Here is a 24,491-nt window from a genome sequence, read left to right as displayed (position 1 = left end):
AGTTCAGGATTAAACAAAGACTGTGAAGGGCTAGCCAACTACAAAAGCAGTTTCTCCTCCCTTGGTGTTCACACCTCAACTGCTAAAAGAGGGCTTCATCCTCCCTGATTGAACAAACCTCATTATCCCTATCCTGATTTTGCTTGCATATTTATACCTTCCTCTGGAAATTTCCACTGCATGCATCTGACGAAGTGGGTATTCACCCACGAAAGCTTATGCTCCAATACGTCTGTTAGTCTATAAGGTGCCACAGGACTCTTTGCCACGTCTAAAAAAGCAAGGAAATTAAAAGGTAACATACCCTGTGCTGCTCCACCCAGAGACACACACCTCACCCAGCAGCACAACCACCATATACTACAGAGATTGTACCACAACCTTAACTCAGTAGGGATGCCAGCCTTTCAGCATCACCCTGCCAAAATTCCACCTCCATACCACAGTCAGACCGGACTATCTTCTCTCTCTTCCCACCACTGCCCCTTCTGCACAGTTCTGTAAAATTACACATATGCATGTTTGAGGAAAGTAGGGGTGGAAGGCTGGCATCCTTACTGGGACAGAGTTAAGTGGGTGATAGCGAGTGATGGATGACTGATTGCATGGCTGTTAGGAAATGTCTTGATGCCTTACCTTGTTTGTTTGTAGGGCTTTTGGGGTGGGTGGATGTGGGGGGTTTAAGATGTAGAATTTTGTGGTTTTATTGGTGTATGTGTGCATGCGTACGTGTTTTTAATTGAGAGTTTCAACCTTAGCCATCTTTTAAACCTAAAGTTTTATTTGGAAATAAGCTGTTAGATTTGTGCTCAAGACATTGTCAACATTATTAACCTATGAATTGTACATCTTGAATAATGCAAAACTAAAATCATTGTTTATCTTGCGGGATGAAATAATCGTAACAAGAATAAATGTTACATTTTACGTAGTAGTCTGTATTCTTATGGTGCTTACAAATATTTTATAATATGTAGCTGCATGAAAGTGGAATGTGGTGGCCATTTCATGAAGTACTCCCACGCTTATTCTGCTAATGGAATTGATTTTCCTCGCTGGTGGATATTCTGGAAAGTGCAAGGTGTGGTGATGACAAAACTCATAGGTGCCTGAATCCATTTTCTGTTATAGGTTTCAAAGATGTAAGGCAACATCTGCTTCTGACCAAATCCATATGCCAGTGTATGCAGTGGTGGTGTGCATTGTTCTTAAAGTGCATGTTGAAAGAAAATATCTATTCAAAGCCATATTGTTATCTCAGTAATCTAAAAGTTCCCAAAGAAAGAAGTGCTTTTGTCCATGACTAAAAGCCACTTGATGAAATTTAAATGAAATATATGAGAAGATTAAAGTTAATGTCTGAAAATTGGCATATTTGAGCATTTGCTTTATTTCACAAGGAGAATTTTGTTCCCTTTTTAAAAAAGAACTTTATTAGAATAACATAAAAGTGAGGACATTACTGGAGAGGTGGAGAGAAGTGGGTTATCAGAAAAGAGTGATTGCATGACATGGAGGCTGTGTGCATAGAGGGTTGGGGAGGGCATTCCAGGTGCAGTAGAAAGCATAAAGGCATTTGTGGACACTTGAAGGGAAGCAGAATTTGTATAGCCCAAGGGCTGAGTGAGGGAGTAGAGGAAGATGAGATATAAGCAAGACAGAATGATGTAGAACCTAGCAGATAGGGATAAAAACATTTTGGCCAGTAACATTGTGTATGACTTGCAGGATGCAAGCTGGCTTTATTCTTACACTGTTTTCTCCAATACTGCTAATATCTCAAACCTTGCAACTTCAAACAATGGCCCCACCATCAGAAATGGCTGTTGTAAAATCAAATTTTGTGTCTTGAAACACACTCCTCCCATTAGTTATGTGGAGAAGTTCTTGCCTTTCTGACCTTGAGACTCTTGGGCAGAAGTCTTTTTTTGAAAGTTGAGGAAACATTTACACCATTTTACACTTTGTCACCATGGTGATCTTGATTACACACACAACACACGTTTTTATGGAAGAAGCACTTAAATTGCGGTGAAAAAATGCAATTTTAAAATTATAATTATTTGGTCTTTTTTATTGTGGGTTTGTTTTTTTTAAGGCTTTGGTGTTGAAATACAAAATGTGTTTGAAAAATCATGTATCAATAAAAATCAGAGTGATTTGAATTTTCTAGTTGGTAAAGAAGCAGTTGGGGATGTGCCTTTGACATTGGAGTGAACAGCAGCTCGAATCATAAAATCGTAGGACTGGAAGGGACCTTGAGAGGTCATCTAGTCCAGTCTCGTGCACTCATGGCAGGACTAAGTATTATCTTGACCATCCCTGACAAGTGTTTGTGTAACCTGCTCTTAAAAATCTCCAATGATGGAGATTCCACAACCTCCCTAGGCAATTTATTCCAGTGCTTAACCACCCTGACCGTTTGGAAGTTTTTCCTGCTGTCCAACCTAAACTGCCCTTGTTGCAATTTAAGCCCATTGCTTTTCATCCTATCCTCAGAGGTTAAGCAGAACAATTTTTCTCCATCCTCCTTGTAACAGCTTTTTATGTACTTGAAACTGTTATCGTGTCCCCTCTGTCGTCTCTTCTCCAGACTAAACAAACCCAGTTTTTTCACTCTTCCCTCATAGGTCATGTTTTCTTGACCTTCAGTCATTTTGTTGCTCTTCTCTAAAATGTGGTGCCCAGAAGTGGACACAGGACTCCAGTTGAGTCCTAATCAGCACAGAGGAGAGAGCAGAAGAATTACTTCTTGTGTCTTGCTTACAACACTCCTGCTAATACAGCCCAGAATGATGTTCCTTTTTTTTTTTTTCCCCAGAAGCGTTACACTGTTGACTTATATTTAGCTTGTGATTCACTGACCCCAGATTCCTTTGTGCAGTACTCCTTCATAGGCAGTCATTTCCCATTTTATACGTGTGCAACTGATGGCTCCTTCCTAAGTGGAGTACTTTGCATTTGACCTTATTGACTTCCATCCTATTTACTTCAGTGCAGACCATTTCTCCAGTTTGTCCAGATCATTTTGAATTTTAATTCTATCCTCCAAAGCACTTGAAACCCCTCACAGCTTGGTATCATCTGCAAATTTTATAACTGTACTCTATGCTATTATCTAAATCATTGATGAAGATATTGAACAGAACCAAACCCAGAACTGATCCCTGCAGGACACCACTCAATATCCCTTTCCATCTTGACTGTGAACCACTGATGATTACTCTCTGGGAACAGTTTTCCAACCAGTTATGCACCCCACCTTATGGTAGCTCCATCTTGGTTGTATTTCCCTAGCTCTGTTTCCCTACTCATTTACTTCTGACACTAAATTAGATGACTATGAGAAAGTGGACAGTAGTCGTTAACATGTATCATAACTTTTACATATGATCAAGGTTCCAGGGAGGCTTAAGCCAATACTTTCAAAAATACCCACTAATTTTAGGTGCTTCAAATGGCATATTGAATTGAACTCTATTGAAGTTGTGTGTGTTCAGCACCTTTCAGGGCCCAACATCTCTCAAATTGAAATCCTGAAAGAGAGAGGCATTTGAAAATTAGTTGACAATTTTGGGCTTTAATGTTTCTAACTCTTTCATCTGGATTCTGATATAACATTTTTTACTAGTTAGAGCTATATTTACAGTTTTAATGCAAGTTGTGATGCCAAACTTCGTCTGTTGTGCTACAAACCCCTTATTACTGAAACGGTTATCCTATTTGTTTAATGGACTTGATACACGTTGCCACTAGTTCACTTTTATAGATAAACCCCTGACTTTACGAAGCAACTCCATTTGAGTACCATCAATGTGATAATGACTTTGAAGTTTCATATTTTTTCTGGAATTGTGAAATGGAAACCAGTCCCTCTTCCCCAAATGCTTATCTGCTTTAGTTCATTAGAGCTTAAAACAAGAAGTTCAGCCTCACATTTCCTGAGGGAAAATACTCAATCCTTTCCCATGAGGTTTTTTCCCCCCAAAGCATTCTAGTAGAGGGTGCAAGGGAAAACTAGGGAGAAGACGGTGAGTACGTTATGTATTTTAAGTGGGCTGCATTGAAATCCACATATTTCATTTTAACAATCGGAGAAGCTGAGTTTGAGGGACCACTGTTCATAAACAGAGGATGTTTCAGTAAAAAAAAAAAAAAAAAAAAAAAAAATGTAGACTACCCTACTGGTGATACTAAAAATAAGCTTCGATGGAGGAGGGAGAGAAATAATGGACTTCCAGATAGAAAACGTGTGGCAGCACTTTTCATTAGAAATCTGGGCAAATGTAATTACGAGCCCTCATTCTCATAGATGTTCATCCTGTGGAGTGGAGCACACAGTTAGAATTCTGTATGCAAATGGCTTACTTGCTGTAGTAAAAGATCCTTTTGTTCAAGTAATCCAGTGGTGGTCATTGTAAAATTGTGGGATGTAAATTGTAGCAAGCCAACAGCACATTTAGAGAGTTTAAAACTTTTTTACAATGCGTAACTAAGTAGCCTGTGCTTAATGTGGGCAACTTTCAGTCAAGTCAGTGAATTGACATCTCTCTAGTGTCACTAAATTAGCTTTAACAAGAAGAAATATCTATCTATTGTATGTTTGTGTCTATAGATCTTAATCTGACGAAGGAAACATTACAAATATTGCATGATGATTCTCCTCACTTGTGTAATGCTGAAATAAAAGGTGCAGTGGGGAAGAGTGTTTGTTAAAATGGAAACTTTTATATTCATTAAATGCCCTGAGTAAAATGCTTAATGGACAGTAAACATTGTAAAAATTAACTGTTTACATAGAGAGTGAACAACAGATATCAAAACAGTTTTAGCCTATGCAGGCAATATAAATTACAATTTTAAATATTGATATAAACGTGGTTTTTATTTGTCTACAGTATTAAGCATTGCAAATATAAAAGCATTTTAAAATATTCACTGAACACTGAGTTGCTGGATTGTGCATAAAGAAAAACATGAAGCAACTGTATATGCTGGAAACCAACTGCATAAGAGGAGGCCACCGATTATAGGATCACTGCATGCTTTTCAAGCACCAGCTCTAACAGACAGTAGTAATCTTCATACTAGATATTTCTTAAAAGAGAGAAGTAAAAATAACATCTTGGGCAAATAGTGCAACTTCTGTTTATTGCTCAGTTTAACCACATTCTTATATACACAGATTACACAATAAGTAAGGGTTATATCAACACAAGATGGTAGGTGTGACAGGATTCCTGGGGTGCAGCCTGGGACTGTGGGACCACTGTGCCCCCTTAACTCTCTCCAGCCTGGGCTGTCTCTCACAATGCCTTGCTAGTGACCAGCAGCAAACCCCTCCAGGCACTGTGATCACTCAGCACACCAGCATGTGGAGCCCCACACACCCAGCTAGATTTCATGAATGCTCCCAGAGCCATTCATAAATCACACAGAGAAAGACACCAGGGCCAAATCCCCCCTGCACCGTACCGCAGGAGTACACCGTCTTGCACTGCTCAAGATGAGCAGTGCAAATTTATTAATTGGTTCATCGCTTCATCAGTGGAAAGTGGATCTACACCAGCCTTTCAAAAACCTGAGCAGATTTGCCACACACTTCATACAAACTCACTGGTGAAGATAAACAGTAAAACAAATTTATTGATTACAAAAAATAGATTTTAAGTGATAGGCAAAAAGTCAGAGTTAGTCATCATAAGAAATAAAATATAAGCACCCAGTCTAAACTCTCAACCTTATTAGACTGGGAAAAACTAGACTAAGCAATTTTTCTCACCCCACTGGATATTGCAGTCCTTTTAATATACAGATATCATCTTTGAAATCTGGGCCAGTCCCCACAGTTGGAGTCTTCAGAGGTATCCTTGTTGCTTGTAGCGTAGGTGGGTGAAGGAGAAAAGGCCCAGCATGAGCCTCCTGAGTTTGGTTTTATACCCTCAGTCCATGTGCTTGGAAAACACAAGTCCAGGCATGTCTGGGTGACGTTGGTGAGTCTCCAGGCAAAGTTGAGCAGTTCCCCTGATGTGGGCCCCATGCAGGTGAGTCATTGCATTGTAGCTCCCTTGCTGGACAATGGTTGTTGATGGATTGATTGACACCCCGCCCAGGTGTTGGTTACTTTCCTTGCTGTTGCCTCTGGGGAGCTAATATCTAGCTGATTCCCCAACTTACAACATGTTTTAGTGACCACCATACAACACAATTCTCATAACTTCTGATGCTCCAATGATACACATATATGTATAGAGAACTGACTTTCAGCATATGATAACCTTTCCCCTGAGACCTTACAAGGCATGCTTTATATGTAAGATCACGATTATATAAAAATGAGACATATGGGGGTTTCAGGATGCGCCCCCATGGTATAGAATGTTGGAGTGGGGATTAGTGAACAACAGAACCACAAGGTAGAAAAAAGGATGCTTAGGGGATCATTCATTGGGGGGGTGTTAGGTGTTGTGTATGCAGGAACTTCAGGCTGCTGCATTCAGTTTAAGAATCATGTTTACATGACCGTATTGGATTTTTAGGGAGCACCTGAGTAAAGGCAAATAGTGGAAGTGAGTCGTGAGAGAGATTTGGTGGCAACATGTGATGCTGCAAGGTTCATGTGATGATGGAGGCTATTTCAGGCATGGAACATTGTGTACGAGTGTTTAGTCCTGAGTCAGAAGCAGCATGAAACCAATTCAGTACCCTGCAAACTGGAATCAAAAGATTGAGTTCTATTCCTGGTTCTGTTACTGACCTGTCTGATCTTGCACTAGTCACTTTGCCTCTCTGTAACTGTTTCCCCATCTGCAAAATGGGAATAATGATTCTTGGTTTCCTTTTTAATACACTTTAAGATTTGTATGTGAAATAAAAAGGGCCATATAAGAGCAAAGTATTATTTCAAAGTACCACTGGGCACTCTTTTTACACTTGAGCACTTTGTTGCCCCCAGTAAATTGTGTTTGCAAGGTTACTTTCTGTCCAGCTTTAACTCTGATTTCAAAATTGAAATCAGTCTTACATTTGACTAATACATCTGGTGTCACTGTTCAGAAAATGGCTGCTGGTGGTAGCCAAAAGTGTAGTCATTCCAATTGTCATTTCAACCTCAAATGGACTTTAGTCCCATGTGAAAATTATCAGGTAAGTTTCAAGATTCTGAAGAGCAAAATGGGTGGAGGTTTCTTGTAATGTAGCTGTAATCCCTTTCTTTTTATATGAAATGTTTGCATGGCAAAGATTAATGAAAAAGGGCTTCAGATGTATCCTCTTTGTACGTCTCTCTCTTTATCACAGGTGTTAGAATACTATGTTGTGGTGATCAAGGCAAAAGTAACCTTTTTTTTTTTCTCCGTTGCTCAGGAGGGGAAAAGCAAAGAGTTGCTATTGCCAGAGCCATCTTAAAGAATCCTCCTATTATTCTCTACGATGAAGCCACATCCTCTTTAGATTCAATTACAGAAGAGGTAAATTAGGATAAAGAATCTAAAGCCTTTTCAGCTGCATTCTGTCCAACTTTGCTGGCCCTCCAATCTCCTCCCAGAAGAGATTTTGTTATGTTTGCTTTTTGTCTAGCTACTCTGATGCCATTCTTTAGTATTGTCAATGAGAAGAGTAAAGAATCTTTCCCCGAAGGCCAAAAGTTGAGACACTAAGGGTATGTCTACACTGAGATTAAAAAAAAAACCTGGCACTGCACTCAGAGCCCAGGTCAGCTGACTCTGGCTTGGGCTCACGGGACTGTAAAATTGTGATGTAGACATTTGGCCTGGGGCGGAAGCCTGGTCTCTGAGGCCCTCCCGCATCGCAGGGTCTGAGAGCCTGGGCTCCGCCCCAAGCCCGAACTCTGCACTGCAATTTTATAGCCTCATGAGCCGGAGCCCTGCAGAACCTGAGTCAGCTGACCCAGCCAGCCGTAGCCATGCCACAGGCTTCTTATTGCAGCACAGATGTACCTTGAGATTCCCAACCTACATGGAGCCAGAGCCAGCAATGTCAGGTCCACATCTGAACTACTGTCCTGTTTTACAGCGTGACATCCTGTTGCAGCAGTAAGCCGACACCATTTGAAAGTGTTGCAGTTGCTAATGTACTCATGGGGTCCACTTTAAATAGAGGAATTTGGGTGCTGTTTAACATTCATTACAATATAGGTCATTTAAATGATTGTGACATACTGCAAAATAGAAAACCTTTCATTCATTGTGGAGCATCATACTGAGATGCAAGTCAGGTACACATACCCTACACTGCTGGTATTAATTTATATTCATTTCATAGAAAGGGCTGTGAAATATCAGGATGTTGTGACACAGATGTCATGACATTACCACAGCAACTGCATCAGACTTCATAACCACCTCTTTGTGCTAAATACAAAAATCTCAGCAGTAACAGTAATTTCATGAACTAATCGCATTTTCTAAAACTAGAGCTAAAAGAATGCAGTTTGCAAATTGTTTCCACTTGTGTAGATTATTTGGCATACTTTGACCGCTGATCACTAGACTGTGCTTATTTTACAGACGTAGGGAAGTCATTTAATGTACACTTGGTACATGCTTATGGTGTATAATACAAATAATGATCCCCCTGTCTGAAGTAGACCACTTCCCTGGACTTGTGTTTTTATCATTTGTGACAAAGATTTCTGAACAGTACTAGTTTTTTTCCTCTCATTTTGCTATAATTATTGCAAGGTTGCCAAACAAAGCTGAATGTTTGCACAACACAGCTGCATTTTAAAGGCAGCAAATAAAAATGAGTTCTTTCCAGAAATGTATATCTTGTAATCACAATGTTTTCTGACAGAGGCTGGCTTTATTTAAAGAAAACAAAATGCATATCCCAGCTTGTGTAGTAGTTACCCTAAGAGAGCTTGTGTATGTCTACACTGTGGTAAAACACCCCTGACACCTAGTCTCGGACCCTGCGTCAGTTAACCTGGGCTCTGTGGCCACGCTGCAGGTCTTTCATTGCATTGTAGACATAGCCTCAAATCATACTTTTGCATCTGAGGTATGCAGCTCGTGAAGGTGGAAAAGGAAACACTGCTTCTGACTTGATGGGGTTGGCTGTAGATAGTAAATATTTCCTTGGGCTTTTGTGGTTTTGGGAATATTTGTGTTCCTTGTTGACACAGGCCAGGGTTTACATTTAAAAATTAGGTCGTTGTAGCTACTTCATCCACAGTATGAAAAATCCACCCCTCCTGATCGACGTAACTGTGTTGACCTAACCCCCATAGACGCAGCTATGTCAATCGAGAATATTTCTGTCAACCGAATACTTCTGTCAACCAAACTACCATTATTTGGGGAGATGGTGTTCCTACACCAATGGAAAATCCCCTTTCATCAGCATCGGCTGCATATATGTGGCAGGTTAGGTGAACATGGCTCCCGCGGCATAGTTATACTGGTATAATCTCCATCGTGTGGACGGTCTTGGCTGTTCTTTAATTTTTGTGGATTTGGAGAGTAAAACGTTACACCTGCACATGCCACAGCTATCAGCACTGTTTCTTGTACAGTCATACTACAAACTTTTTTTTCCCCTGAAGGTGAGCAAACACTTCCCTTCCTCTACCCTCTTGAGATGTTTAAACTTCCGAGAGAAGTGTAACCTCCTTTGGCTTTCCTTCACACTGTGAAGCTCCACTTTGAGGATTTTCACAGAGCTACTGATGTCTTATTCTAGGCATTGTGTTGCTTCTTCCAGAAATAGTTCCAGATATTTTTCGATTTGGGGCTTCGAAGACATTCTTCAGCATTCACTAAAACTTTGTTTGAAGTGTTACACGACCTGATTTTATTTCCTCTTAAATGCACACATATAGACGTACATTTTTAATTTGCAGAACATTCTCAGTGCCATGAGGGACCTGGTGAAGCACAGAACAACTGTTTTCATTGCACACAGATTGTCAACAGTAGTTGATGCAGATGAAATCCTTGTCCTAGATCAGGTGAGAGAGTATCACCCTGTGTAATTCAACTTTGACATGATGTGCATGTTTTAGTGACTGTGTGCTTTTGAAATCTATAAATTATTTCTGAGTATACAGAACTGAACTGCCTTTGTTGGACATGAACCATGTCTGAAAAATCTATCCCAAATTTCTCATACATAGTCATTTTTCTTGCAACAAATACAACTTATCAATGACAGAAATGTAGTGTATCTGTACATATGTATGTCTGTGTTTTTATATGTTGTAGTGCGCTTGTATAATTCTTTTAACTACATGTAGTTACTAATGTTTTAAGTGGATTACTGTAAATCCTATTCACTGGGCAATCTGGTATTGGTTTAAGTGGTGTACAATTTACCTCTATTATGGATTTCTCTCATGTTGGATTTCTAATGTGTTCCCCCAATTTATATTTCATTTTCATTGCCCAGTGAGAGTGGCCACTTTTCAGATACATCCCTTGTTTCTCACTGTCAATAGAAAAGAGAGCAGTGGGCTCTGTGTTTCTGCAGATAAAATTGTTGCAGGATTGTTCCATCTAATTATGGTAGAAATCTGAGCACCACTCTATTGTGGCTGGTAGCTCTAGAAAATTGTAATTATTCCCTCTGTCTTTTTCTCCACCCCCAAAAAGAGACTCTTTCAATATTTGATTAATATCACTGTTCAGCCATCACCTCATACTCTGTCTATTCTATGTCCACCTTCCTCTCTGTTACAATCTGAGTAACCAAGTTAAAATAAAAGTGTTCCTAAAAATCACTTAATAGCTTTTTAAAATCGATATCTCCGTAGATATTAGTGATTTAGGTTTTGTCTGCTGGTTATGGATCTTCTTAAATTTGTTAAATTTAGTAGTGTGCTCTTCATCTGTTTTATTTGCTATTCATGTACTTGAATCCATTGAAATCTTCAGTGACTAAAATATTAAAATGGTATATATCGAGAAGAAAACAGACAGATATTTCTTTGGTATGTTAAATGATTGTGCTGGAATTTCTTAAACAAGAAACTTTTGAAGTGAGTTAATGGTATTTCTCAATATCCCTGAGATTCAGATGGAAGAGACAAAATTAGATAATGGAGTAAACTCACTTCCCACCTGTCTGCTGTTTGCTGCTTTTGCTAAACATTTAAATAGCATACATTCATGTGCCCCTACTTTTCTATAAAAAGTCAGACCTAGCGCAGCATTTACTGTGGTTTATAACCATATGTAATGAGCCAATCCATGAATTATATAATGTAGCACAACACAGTAAGAGTGTGTTTTGTATTATAGTATAATTGTTGGATTTAAAAAGAAACACAATTAAACTAGTTCATTAGTGTTAGCTGAACAGCTGGGATGCTTAGGTTCATCAGTTGTCTTGCTTTTCCAAGCTCCTGTTTCAGTAGAGACTGAGTGATGTCCTCAGTCAGGCAACATGATGCATCACTCCCTGCTGGCAGGCTGGTTCATGAAACCCTGCTTGTGTGCAGGGTACAATAATGGCAACCAATTAAATAAGGATCAGGAAAGGAGAAGGAGCTGGAAAATTGTATAACCCTTTTGCTGCATGATGTAAATATTACACCACAGGGTTTAGTATTTTCTCCTTATATGAATCAATAATCAAAATAACACATTTGTAGCTTTTATTATGCAGTCTAATAAGTGAGCTTAGCTTTTGGACCCACAGAGAGCACACACACTTAGTTGCCAATATAATTTGAGTGACTGAACTTTCTACCATAGGAGCAACTGAGGCCTTCTCAAAACACAGAGGTTGCACCAATTTAACTCAAATCAGGTTTTAAAACAATTTGGTTTAATTGTGCAAATACTTGTGTGGACATTCTTATTTTTGGTTTAATAATGGTTTAATTCAGTTTAGCATAAATTTATTCCTAGTCAATTTAAACTAAGTCAAGATAAGGCAGATATATTTTTATTTTTGGAGCGTTCATATGGCATATGCACTAATTTAATAATAAATCCTAGCTCTTACGTATAGTGCTAAACCTAGTTTAAATTGTATCTTTAGTTTAAACTGGTACAGTTTTTCATGTAGTCAAGCTGTGAACTTTGCCCAACTGAGACCTGAGGTCTGCACCTAATTTTCATAACCCAGAGAAGACTACAGCTCTCTGTCTTTAACATGGAGTGTGGCCTGAGAAGACTGAGTCCATACATACAGTGCTCCCTCTAAATGAGCCTGTCTCTGTGGGTTTTGCCTCCTTACTAAAGAGGAGGATTTCTCTGAGCTACACTGTGAAACTGTCTGGCCCATGCTTTTGTCACCTTCATACTCTAGAGCAGCGGTTCTCAACCTGTGGGTCAAGACCCCAAAAGTTGGTCGCAACCCTGTTTTAATGGGGTCACTAGGGCTGGTGTTAACTTGCTGGGGCTCGGGCCAAAGCTTGAGCCCCACCACCCAGGGCCAAAACTCAAGGGCTTCAGCGCTGGGCAGAGGGGCTCAGGCTTTGGCTTCAGCCCTGGGTGGTGAGGCTGAAGCCCTTTGGCTTCAGCTCTGGCCCTCCTGCCCGGGGCAGCAGGGCTCAGGCATAGACTTTGCCACCCCTCCCCCACCCCTTGGGGTCATGTTTTTGTTGTAATTTTTGTTGTCAGAGCGGGGTCATGGTGCAATGAAGTTTGAGAACCCCAATCTAAAGATCTGATAGCGTTCAATCACTAACTGTATATATATTTTACAGGGTAAAGTTGCTGAGCGTGGTAGCCATTTACATCTTCTTGCCAGTCCCAGCAGTCTCTACTATGAGATGTGGCACACACAGAGCAGCAGAATACTAAATAGTAATATCAACCAGAAATGGGAAGAAAGAAATAACCATATGTCCAAAGAAGAGGAAAGGAAGAAACTACAAGAGGAAATTATCAACAGTGTGAAGGGCTGTGGAAACTGTTCATGCTAAGTGTGTGATGCAGGATTAAATTTCTGCTGCCAGTTAAAGGGTAATACAGGACTGCACTGAAGCACAGCTGTGATTTGGAAACAAACGATTCAGACACTTCCTGGTTGGTTTTGTTTTTTTACGGTATCTCAACGCAGCATAACTTCTTTAACCAAAGGATTTATTTCGACGTCTGTCAGAATCTCTAATATTTAAAGAGGTGCATGAGAGCTTTTGAAAAACTCTCAATTTATTGCTAATTAACAAGGCGTATTTTTATGGAAGTTTCAGACATTTATACATTTTACTGGCAATCACTTGTCAAGTGACCGAGATCATTTCAGCTGGCAAAGATGGAATTGTTTGAACTGTATCATTAATCGGTAAACAGACTTGTTCTTTATTTTCCACCATTGATGGCTGATAAAGGTGTTTTATATTTTTAATGTGATTCAGCTAACTTGAATTTGTATGCTAAAAAATAAGATGTTCTTAGTTATTAAATGATTCTCTGGTTTGAAATAACATGTTTCCTTTTTAAGAACAACAAAGCAAAAAAAGCCTCTAGTAGCAAACTCAAATTTGGAACAACCCTGCTCAGTTGTTCCTTCAAAATAACTCTGCATTTTCCTTTCTGGAAAACTTCATAGTTGTCCCATTAAAGAGGAAATAATATGTATTTTTAAGAAGTATTTAAAATCTCTAATTAAAGAATATAATTTGACATCACATAAATGTTGTAATCCAAAACATTATAAAATATAGTTTACCCTTTACTTACTTGCCAAGAAGAGAGTTCAAGGTTCTGAACCTTGAAGAGAGTTCAAGGTCTTTGAAATATGTTGTAAGACCACTGCATCCTGCTTTATTTCACTCATAGTCCTAGGGAGCAATTAAAGTTCAGTAAGGCTAGTTTGTGAAAGAATGGTATTTCTATCATTTTGCATGATTGTATGAGAAATCAACCAAAATAGCTTTAGGGCTATTGTCCTAATAACCATATAGGTTTCTGTACCCAAGGCCAAAACATACGACATTCTGAGAAACCTTAAATCTCTCTAAAGCTTGCAAGACCTCCCAGGACTGGGCCCTAAGATTGTATCTATTTGGGCTTATCTGCAAGGGGAAACTTATCAGCATAACTCCACCTTAATATTCTAATTCCATCCTCCTCTAACTCCCTGCATGGACACTGCTATTCCAGAATAGGAGTACTTTTTTTCCCGGTTTAGCGTCTGTCCCTAGCAGAATAAATGTACCCACAAGGGGCATTTTACCAGTTTATAGTATAATTATGCTGGTAAATTTCCCTGTATAGATAAGCCCTTAGTTATTTATTAATTGTTGGAGGAGAACCTTGGATGTCAAACTCAAGTCTTGGTAGCAAAATATTTCAAGTCACCTTAAAGATTCGTTAAGGAATTCACTTCCTAATAAAACAGGAAATTAACTTCTTCCAAATGAGTAAAATAAGGTAAAGGACAAGACCAAAACCAGAATTTTCAGTTTTCACTCATTTTGGGTGCCCAACTTGTGCTTGATTTTTTTTGAAGTTAATGTGAGCTGCAGGTCCTTTTTACCTCAGAAAATTGGGCATGTAGGTGCCTCCAGGTCAACACCCAGAAATTGAAGAACCCAAAGTTACTGAACACTTACTAAAATGTGGCTGCAAATGTAAATTATTTACTTTTTTTGGTGTTGTAACATTCATTTTAGCTGAACCTGTCATCAAGCTAGCTACAAAAAACATGTAAAATTAAAGGAGGCTGCACTTTTGGTTTCTTCCTTTTTGGCTAGTCTAATTCTCTCTGTTAAAATTTATGTAAGAGAAAAATAATCTGTGCCAATACATAACATATGCTCAATTAAAAATTACTGTAAAGAGAGTGTCAAAATACAAAGATGAATGACCTTCAGCCTTGGAATGCAGAAGATAGGTAAAATCATGGAAATCTGTGGTGACAGTTCAGAATTATTTCTATTTAGGGCCTCCCTTTTATTTTCCCTAATGGAATGTCTCCTTTTTAAATTTGTTTTAGCAGCACAAAGACGACAAACAATATAATAATCTCAACGGCCAGAAACAGCAAAGGGTTGATAAGTCCCTTTTGAGATGTTTTTCCTTTCATATATGATGTGACTTCAAATAACGCAACTAGTTTTTTTAAATTAAATAACTTATATCTACTGCTCTATGTACTGAATTATGGACAAAAGCTGTATTTAATAACATTTCAGTATTTTCTTAAACCCCTTCGTTGCTTTGACACATTACTTGATGTTTACATGTTTTAGTGATTGCTATGTAAATTCAATTGTGGTGACAAGTTTTTCTGACTGGACAATTGCCCACATATTACCAGGCTTATATACTTTGTTCATTACCTAAAAACAGATCTAACACTAGCATTATATTGAAAGTATCTGAAACGAACCAATAATTCCTTTGCTAGAGTATATGATACAGGAAACCTGCTTTGGCAGCTAAGTAAGCGCTGTAATGAAGCTGACGCGTCTTAATCAATTGGAAAAAGTTTTGCGTAGTACTCCAGAACTTTGAGTGTTATTGCCATTTTAGGAAAGGGTGAACTTTTTAGCCAACAAATACCATGAAATTTATTTTGTTAATTTGGTAAAGGGTTTGGAGCAGAGGTGTGGCTATTGCTAAACTGCACATCACCGTCGTCAGTTTTGGCAAGGGTGGGGAATGTAGGAGATTGGGAAGGCTTCTAAACTGATCTTCGTGATAAGTGAGTTTTTTTTTTTTTTCCCCCATGTCCTATATATTTTCCTATACCTAAAGGAGAAGAGAATTTACTTAGAAACAGATACTTGTTGTAAAGCTGGAGGGTTACAAATGGACTTGGTTTTTCCACTGCTACAGCTCTGCGTTACTCCATCAAACAGATGTGAGATCAAAATGAATATTATGTCTTGCCTTGTGAGTAGGAATGTCAAAGGAGTAGTAGCACTTCACTTATTGATCTTCGTGTTTATTAGAGATGTAAAACTCTGGTTCTGAATTTGTTAGGATTGGATTTGTGTGTTCATGTGTCATGCATTTACATAGGCTATTCTAAACAGGCATTTTAGAGTACTTGCTGACCTGAAGAATCAGAGCTTAGGAGGACTTGAACAAATACAGAGAGGTGTGCCAAGTTTTGGGGCAGAGGATGTCCTGTTAAAATCCCTAATTTACAGTCTTTGATGGGAAAAATCAGTTCATTTTGAAATCTTCTCATGGCTGTGTGAACAGCTGTAGATCCTGTTAACATTGGGGGTAGCAGAACTGATACATCCCTGTTCCAAAACAGCATGTTTACATAATGTTTGGAAGTCTTGTGGACCGGGAGCAGGTCACTGGTAAAAATTAAATCAGTCCACGACAATTATAAAACCAAAGCTTGCCATGTTGGAGTGAAAAAGTCTGGACTAAATAATGCCACTTAAATCCATTTTTTGTCTCTAGAAGAACTTATACCTCTTCAATTGTGTTAATTATTTCAATAAATGTATACTTGTTTGAGATCCATATTCTAATTGTTTAAAATGACTGCTTCTTAAAGCAAGTATCAGCCTAACAAATCTAAAATCAAGATGTTTAGAGCTATTTTTTATTCCCAGGGAGAAACTGTCTGAACAGAGAATATAAAGATAAATATATAAATGTCTTTAGTTATTGTTTAATTTGCTACGGTTAGTAAAGTTGGGGTTTTTACAAATGTGAATTTATAATTCTCCAGTGCAGGTGGCTTCACAGTTTTATGCCCCCTATTCTGTAATCCATAACAGCATTTAAATATGTTTGAAATTCAGATGTGAAATTGTCAGTTTTCTTTTCAGTATGGGAAAATAAAATGTAAATTGTACATTATAGATGAGATACTCAATGTCCACCAAAAGCCAGTTAAAACCATGTTAGTGTAAACATTCAGTTGGAAAACTTCCTACCATAACTCCATTGTTAATCTGTGCATAGATAATTATTACTAATTAAATGATTTATCTTGTGAATGGAAATGTGTGTCCTCTTGAAACAACGTTTACAACTTTACAACAGTTCCCAGGAGAAACCAATATTTTGTCAGCAACATGCTCAAAATAAGAACAGATATGATTTTAATAGCAACAATGGGAGTGTTGCCCTGCATCCACTAGGAAGAGAGCTTCAAATTGTTTCTTAATAAAAGTAATTGTTTGCGGTGCTCAGTGACGTCAGTGACATTGATAACCAATTATATTGCTTTAGGGTGTGTATTAGGTAATCAGAAATTTTGGATGATCAGTCAGAAAAAGGTAAGTTGATATTGTGCACCCAAATTTTCCTCCGCCACTCCCAACACACACACTTATTTCTTGTTAGAAGAAAAACTAAAACAATTGTTTCACTACATAAAGAGCTTCCATATTAGCTAGGTCATACTGAAGAATATCTATGCTCTTAGTAAAAGCTTATTTTTTTAGTTTAAAATCATGCATCATTCATATATTTCTTACATACGTTTACAGCTAAATACTCCCACCCCCATCAGCTCCTCCAGCACAGACTTCTTATTGTTTACAAGAGCTGTTGAGCCATACTCTTGAGACTAAAGTTCTCTACTCACTGTTCCTCTGCATCTGTAGTGCTAGCTTTCCCGTTGGAAATGGAAGTATGAAATACACTTACTGCAACCCAACTTATCATGTAGTTGTGTTGATGCATTATGTTTCACACACTTGAGCTGCACTAGCCACATGTCATGGTATCACTTCATTATATAGTTAGTGTGTTTGAGCTCTGCATTGTCTTGCAGAGAGTGCTGTATTACTGGAATGAATGAGAGCGATCCTGGAACAGATTAGAGTCTAATTATAGCACCCTCCAGCTGTTGTTTCTAAAGTTTCATTTACCGCATCTTTTAATAATATTATGCAGAAATGTTCTATAAATGCTGACTGACAAAAAAATATAGCCATTCATTTGTAGAGGATGAGTTAAAATAAGTATATATTTTTTTCTCTTGGTGTATCCGCGTAACTTCTATTAATGCTAATTTGACTTACATGTGTGCATCAAAGAAAACAGTAATTTAAGATTATAAACTGCTGGATTGTTATAAATTAGGAATTGTTTTGAGATTGCCAGGCTTCTCATTTAGAATCTCATTTGTGTTTAAACAATGGTCTCAGAGATGGCTGCTCAATGTTTTGTTGATTCTTCTATTCCGCAGTGGAGAATTTCCTGTGTCTTTTATCTTACATTTATCAGATGGTAGTTTGGTCCATTGGAATATCTGAAAAGTTCGAGGATTTTTTTTTTTAACCTGTTTTGCTAGGGGTTGTGGCTCAAGCCAACACAGGTTGCTAGGAGTTTTGACAGTGTGTCTGTATCTTTATTGCCTTCTAATAGGGAGGTCAAATTTCTTGAGGCGCGTGGGATCTTTACTTTCAAAAGCCACAAAATGAAGCCTAAATTGGTGGATTCAACAGTAGTATTGTGTGTAGGTGCACCACGAAGTGTGATGGTGATGGCAAAATACTACAATTACGAAAGTATTATAAAACTACAATTAGAGTCATCAGAGTTCTTGGCTTTATTCACTATACACTTATTTTTTTTCAAATTTCTGAAGTACCCCGTGAGACAAGATGGGTGAGGTAATACCTTTTATTGGACTAACTTCTGTTGCTGAGAGAGAGACGCTTTCAAGTTTACACAGAGCTCTTCTTCAGGTCTGGAAAATGTACTTGGAGTGTCACAACTAAAAAGAAGGTGGAACAGATTGTTTAGCATAAAGTAGTTAGGACATATTTCAAGGAATCATTCAAGGTGAAGTGGCCCGTTATCACCTCTTCAGTCATGGTGAGCCGGCAGAGTTAAGTGGTTTTTAGATTGGATTTATGGCTAATTACAACATTCTGTGTATTCAGTCCATGATGTCTAGCAAAGTTGAGATTAAGCCCTGTAATAGTTGAAGCCCTGAAAGATATTAAGCCATTTTACATAACTTGTTGGCCAATGTCAACATGGGAAGAGTATCCACTAAACTGTATACTTACTACACATTCAGGCAAAAGCCTGAGAAAGGGGCTGAGCCTTACACTGATCTGAAAGCTTTTGTTCCAGAGATGAGGATCTACCCACTCAGAGTGCCCAGGCCTCGGCTTCCTGTTGAACACCAGGGTCTGATAGCTTGAGAGCTCCAGCAGACCACACCACCTGTGGTGGCACATAGGGAGAGAGACAGACTCCTCTAAAGCCAGGACCCAAGCTATGGAGGACTGCATAGATCAGCACCTGGAATTGCTACCGAAAGCAAATAGAGAACCAGTGCAGTTTGAGCCATTTATGCTACCAATCATGCAGACAGCTGCATTCTGGTCTAGTTGAACTTCCAAGTAGTCTTCTAGGCAAGCACTTTTGTGAGTGACTCGATAACTTGTAAAAGTAAGGGATTCCTACAACTTGCTGGAGCCATGGAGAGTGCAAAGAGGTGCTGTACAAGTTTCTCTAGAAACAGCTCTCCAATTTAATCTTGACTATGATACCCCAATATTGTTCCAGTGCTAGGTCTGTCTTAAGTAGTGACAGCCATTTGTACCAAATTGCATGATGGCTTTATGATGTGAGGGAAGAGGAAGGAAAACAAAAACCTTCAATTGTGACCTAAGGCAGAATTTAAAGTTGGATCTCAAGAGTTGAAAGACTAATGAGCCATCCTCGCTCATTCCTGGTTTTCAATCTTTTGCAGCCATTAATAAAATTGTCAAGTAAAACACGTATGTCACCAGGACCGGCTCTAGGCACCAGCAAAGCAAGCACATGCTTGGGGCAGCATGTTTCCAGGGGCGGCGTTCCAGACATCCTTTGTTTTTTTTCCCCCCATCTCGCTCAGTCAACCAATGAGCCCCTGCGTGGGGCGGGGCAGCAGGCTCAGTGTGGGGGTCCAGCCCAGGGGAGGTCCCTGCCCTGCCCTGCCCCCCTGCCAGCAGGGGAGTGGGGTGATGTGGCTTCTTTCCCCCTGCCCATCCTACCTGCACATGTCACAAGTGGCGGAGGAACCGGAGCCGAGCGGAGCCTGGGATCGGGGCAGGACCCGCAGCCAGTAAGGGACCCGCTGTCCTGGGCGGCTTGGCGCTGGGCGGGCACCCCTGGTCCGCCCCCCTCCCCGCAGCCACTCTCAGTTACTGTCCCCTCTGCGGGTGTGGGACTGGGTCTGAGATTGGGCTGGGGGCCCACGGGTGGGATGTACAGCCCCGAGCACCTCACTCCAAACACTGCTATAGCATTACGCATTTTTTTAACATTACCAGTATCAGTGGCTTCTGGTGAGCGCAGTTTCTCAGAACTGAAATTACTGAAAAATTATTTGAGGTCCACCGTGTCTCAAAATCGTTTGTCAGGACTCGCATTAATTTCAATTGAAAGTACCCTTGCAAAAAAATTAGATTTCACTGAATTATTAAGACTACTCAAGTATAAAAACCAGAAACCTTCAGGTCATATAAATTTCTTTTAATTTATGAGAAACTGAGTGCACCGGAAGACACTAACGTTTTTCATTATAGTGTATAGTTGAACCCAAATTGTTTGTGATTTTGTTAAAATTAAATGAGTACATTAGTAGGAAATTGTTTTATTTCACCAACTACAAATTCTCTGTTTTCATTTTTTTTAATTTTAAACAGTCAAAAAACAAAACTAAAACACTGCAAAGTGCAAACGTGTAAAAGCCACACACACAAAAAAAGGGGAGGGGGAGCAAAAAATTTTTTGCTTGGGGTGGCAAAATACCTAGAGCTGGCCCTGTATGGAACACCAACCTAAAATGTGTCCTGCAAAGCTTTCAACTTGGGAGCAGAGATTTTACTTGCAGTATGAAAAGAAAAATAAGTTTGTGCAGGCTGTACATCAGCTTGTTACATCATTTGAATATATTCTAAAGTACTTTGGTGATTTTACTGGCCTTGTTGGAAAACTAATACATATTTTGAAAAGTATGGTGTGAAAAAAGGGAAAGCTTTAATTTTCAAATAATTATGGAGAATGGAGTATAAAGGTCAGTCTCAACTATAACTGTATTTGAAAAACCCCATTGCAAATCCATGCATAATTCATTTATGAATTCAAAGAGCTAACTTCTTTTTTAAAAAAGGAAATGTATGTTCATCTACTTACATGCATTAGTCTAAGAAATGCTTAGACTGCCTTAACTTTTCAAATAATTGAAGAAATGTCTCACGGAGGCTGCACGAGCTGAGAAGAAATGAGAAAAGAATGTTTTCATCATAAGTCAAATTCTGTAATGTCTTGTTGATAACTTCAGTGTTTGCTAGTAACTAATGGCATGGTTTATTGACGCCATTAACTCCATGTACTTCAGGAATGTTACAATTTTGGGGGGACAAAGGTATTTCAGACCTGAGTTACTAAGAACTTTTTTTAACTCTGGAACGCATCCCCTCACAGGACCAATTGTCGGCAGAGCGTGATGCCGGGGAAGGCACCTCTGGCGAGTACACATTTCCAATCAGACTGTAGGGGTTACATGCTGTTATTTTTAAACCTGAATTAAACAATTGAGATAGAAGTTATCGGCGGCCACTGCAGCTACACAGATGGTGTTCTTCGGCAAAGGCTGTTTATGTGCCCGGGGATGGCCTGGGAATCCTCCCTTGAGATCTCTAGGAAGCTTTAACGGAGGTACTCTGCAATCCTTTGCAGAAGGTTTCTGGGAAGGGCTGCCTTAGTTTTGTCCACCACGGTAGGACACTTTCCCATGCAGAAAATTAACACTTCTGGCATCATTGCGGCACACAGCATTGCAGCATAAGGACCAGGTCTGTACCCAGATGCTTGCAGCATCTGCTCCCTTTCCACCTCTGTGACCCTCAGTAGAGTGATATCACATATGGTCACCTAGGGGAAACAGGTGAAGGTTTTAATGCTAACCCTTAAACCACAAGCAATTGGATAAGTAATCCGCCCCGCTTGGTGAATTTTGGGTCACACAACCACATTTTCCTGAGCGTGCCCTGGTTGTGGTTGGAATGGATCACCACGTATTGCAGCCAGCATTTAAAAGGGTGGGGGGCATGCTTCCTGTTCATCTCCCACACCAACCCCGTCCCGCTGTAGTAACAATCAAACTACTTGTGGGACTTTGCGCGGGTGCCTGTCTGCAAGCACCATCCAGGTTGCTATGGGAAAGGGGGTTGTGCTGAGATGGCAACCATTGATCCCAAGCATGTCTTAACAAAAGCTGAAGCACAAGACCTCTCGCCCATACCTCGTGGCCTTACTCACCATGGCCGGAGCAGCAAACCGACTCTTGCAGTAGCCAGCTGTTCTGCTTAAGTTGTGGTTTGCAGGGAAGTGCATTGAGGGGTGTTTCTTTTATAAAAAGATTTAATCTTGCACCAGAAACTATGTATGCGCTGTCAATTCTACCCTGTGCTTTGTATTCTTTGCAGCTGAAACCTTGTCCGTAGGCACATCCTCCACGCTGGGACAGAGACTTTCCCAGATTAGAAGGCGGAAAAAGAAGACTCGGGAGGACATATTCAGTGAGTTAATGCATGCCTCTGAGAGTGACAAGATGGAGCTCAGCGCATGGAGGATTGCATTGTCGGAGAGCCTGCACAATGCCCGTGAGGACAGAAGAGCATATGGGGAACACGAGGGTGACACGCAGGAAGAGATGGTGTGGATTTTGAGGGAGCAATCAGACATGTTGAGGCGTCTGGTTGAGGTTCAAGAAAGGCAGCTGAACGCTAGAGTCCCGATGCAGCCTATGGTGAACCTTCTGCCATCATTGCCAAGTTCCACATCCTTCTCTCCCAGATGTTCTAGGATGTGGGTGGAGGGGAAGTCGTGTAGCCCTTGCACTCAACTCCAGGGGATGGTCCAAGGACCAGAAGGTGCACATTCCCACACCTTTTATTGTTGTTGCATTGCAATTGTAAGAAAGCTGTGCTTGTTTCTCCCTCCCTTCCCCCAGTGTTATCAGTCCTTTTCCCCCAGGTATACTCTTAGCCCAGCAGAAGAATCTGTCCTATCTCGGGGTCTCTCCTTCTGCCCTTCCACCCCCACGAACATGATACAGTTCTGTGGTGACCTAGAATCCTATTTTCAATGTCTCCGACTCAAGGAATATTTCCAACACGCCTCTGAACAACATACTAACCCACAGAGACCTTCCTACCAAGACTACAAAAAGAAGGATTCTGGGTGGACTCCTCCTGAAGGTCAAAACAACAGACTGGACTTCTACATAGAGTGCTTCCGCTGACATGCACAGGCTGAAATTGTGGAAAAGCAGCATCACTTGCCCCATAACCTCAGCTGTGCAGAACTCAATGCCATCCACAGCCTCAGAAACTACTCTGACATCATAATCAAAAAGGCTGACAAAGGAGGTGCTGTCGTCATCATGAATAGGTCGGAATATGAACAAGAGGCTGCTAGGCAGCTCTCCAACACTACTTTCTACAAGCCATAACCGTCTGATCCCACTGAGGGTTACCAAAAGAAACTACACCATTTGCTCAGGAAACTCCCTGAAAAAGCACAAGAACAAATCCACACAGACACAACCCTAGAACCTCGACCAGGGGTATTCTATCTGCTACCCAAGATCCATAAACCTGGAAATCCTGGACACCCCATCATCTCAGGCATTGGCACCCTGACAGCAGGATTGTCTGGCTTTGTAGACTCCCTCCTCAGGCCCTACACCACCAGCACTCCCAGCTATCTTCGAGACACCACTGACTTCCTGAGGAAACTACAATCCATCTGTGATCTTCCTGAAAACACCATCCTAGCCACTATGGATGTAGAAGCCCTCTACCCAACATTCCACACAAAGATGGACTACAAGCCGTCAGGAACAGTATCCCCAATAATGTCACGGCAAACCTGGTGGCTGAACTTTGTGACTTTGTCCTCACCCATAACAATTTCACATTTAGGGACAATGTATAGCTTCAAATCAGCAGCACTGCTATGGTTACCCGCATGGCCCCACAGGATGCCAACATTTTTATGGCTGACTTAGAACAACACTTCCCCTAATGCCCCTACTCTACTTGTGCTACATTGATGAAATCTTCATCATCTGGACCCATGGAAAAGGAGCCCTTGAGGAATTCCACCATGATTTCAACAATTTCCATCCCACTATCAACTTCAGCCTGGACCAGTCCACCCAAGAGATCCACTTCCTGGACACTATGGTGCTAATAAGCGATGGTCACAAAAACACCGCCCTATACCAGAAACCTACTGACCACTATTCCTACCTACATGCCTCCAGCTTTCATCCAGACCACACCACACGATCCATTGTCTACAGCCAAGCTCTACAATGCAACCGCATTTGCTCCAACTCCTCAGACAGAGACAAACACCTACAAGATCTCTATCAAGCATTCTTACAACTACAATGCCCACCTGCTGAAGTGAAGAAACAGATTGACAGAGCCAGAAGAGTACCCAGAAGTCACCTACTACAGGACAGGCCCAACAAAGAAAATAACAGAACACCACTAGCCATCACCTTCAGCCCCCAACAAAAACCTCTCCAACGAATCATCAAGAATCTACATCCTATCCTGTGAAAGAAGACCCATCACT

At 40.2% G+C, this 24,491-nt stretch overlaps 1 protein-coding gene across 2 annotated transcripts in view; it reads left to right on the top strand.

Moving 5' to 3' along the window:
- ABCB7 (ATP binding cassette subfamily B member 7) overlaps positions 1–16,399 on the top strand; it is a 68,144-nt gene extending 51,745 nt beyond the window's left edge. For both annotated transcript variants that reach the window (XM_084640286.1, XM_084640287.1), the window contains 3 exons: positions 7,366–7,469; positions 9,863–9,970; positions 12,674–16,399. In XM_084640286.1, coding sequence (XP_084496412.1) covers positions 7,366–7,469; positions 9,863–9,970; positions 12,674–12,892 — 431 coding nt within the window. In that variant the 3' untranslated portion in view covers positions 12,893–16,399. The remainder of the gene's footprint in view (positions 1–7,365; positions 7,470–9,862; positions 9,971–12,673) is intronic.
- The last annotated feature ends 8,092 nt before the right edge of the window (positions 16,400–24,491 follow it).

This window comes from Lepidochelys olivacea (genome assembly GCF_965140295.1).
Source record: "Lepidochelys olivacea isolate rLepOli2 genome assembly, chromosome: 9".
NCBI classification, from domain to species: domain Eukaryota; kingdom Metazoa; phylum Chordata; order Testudines; family Cheloniidae; genus Lepidochelys; species Lepidochelys olivacea.
The sequence above is the reverse complement of the archived record's forward strand: the minus strand, read 5'-3'. Positions and strand labels throughout refer to the sequence as shown.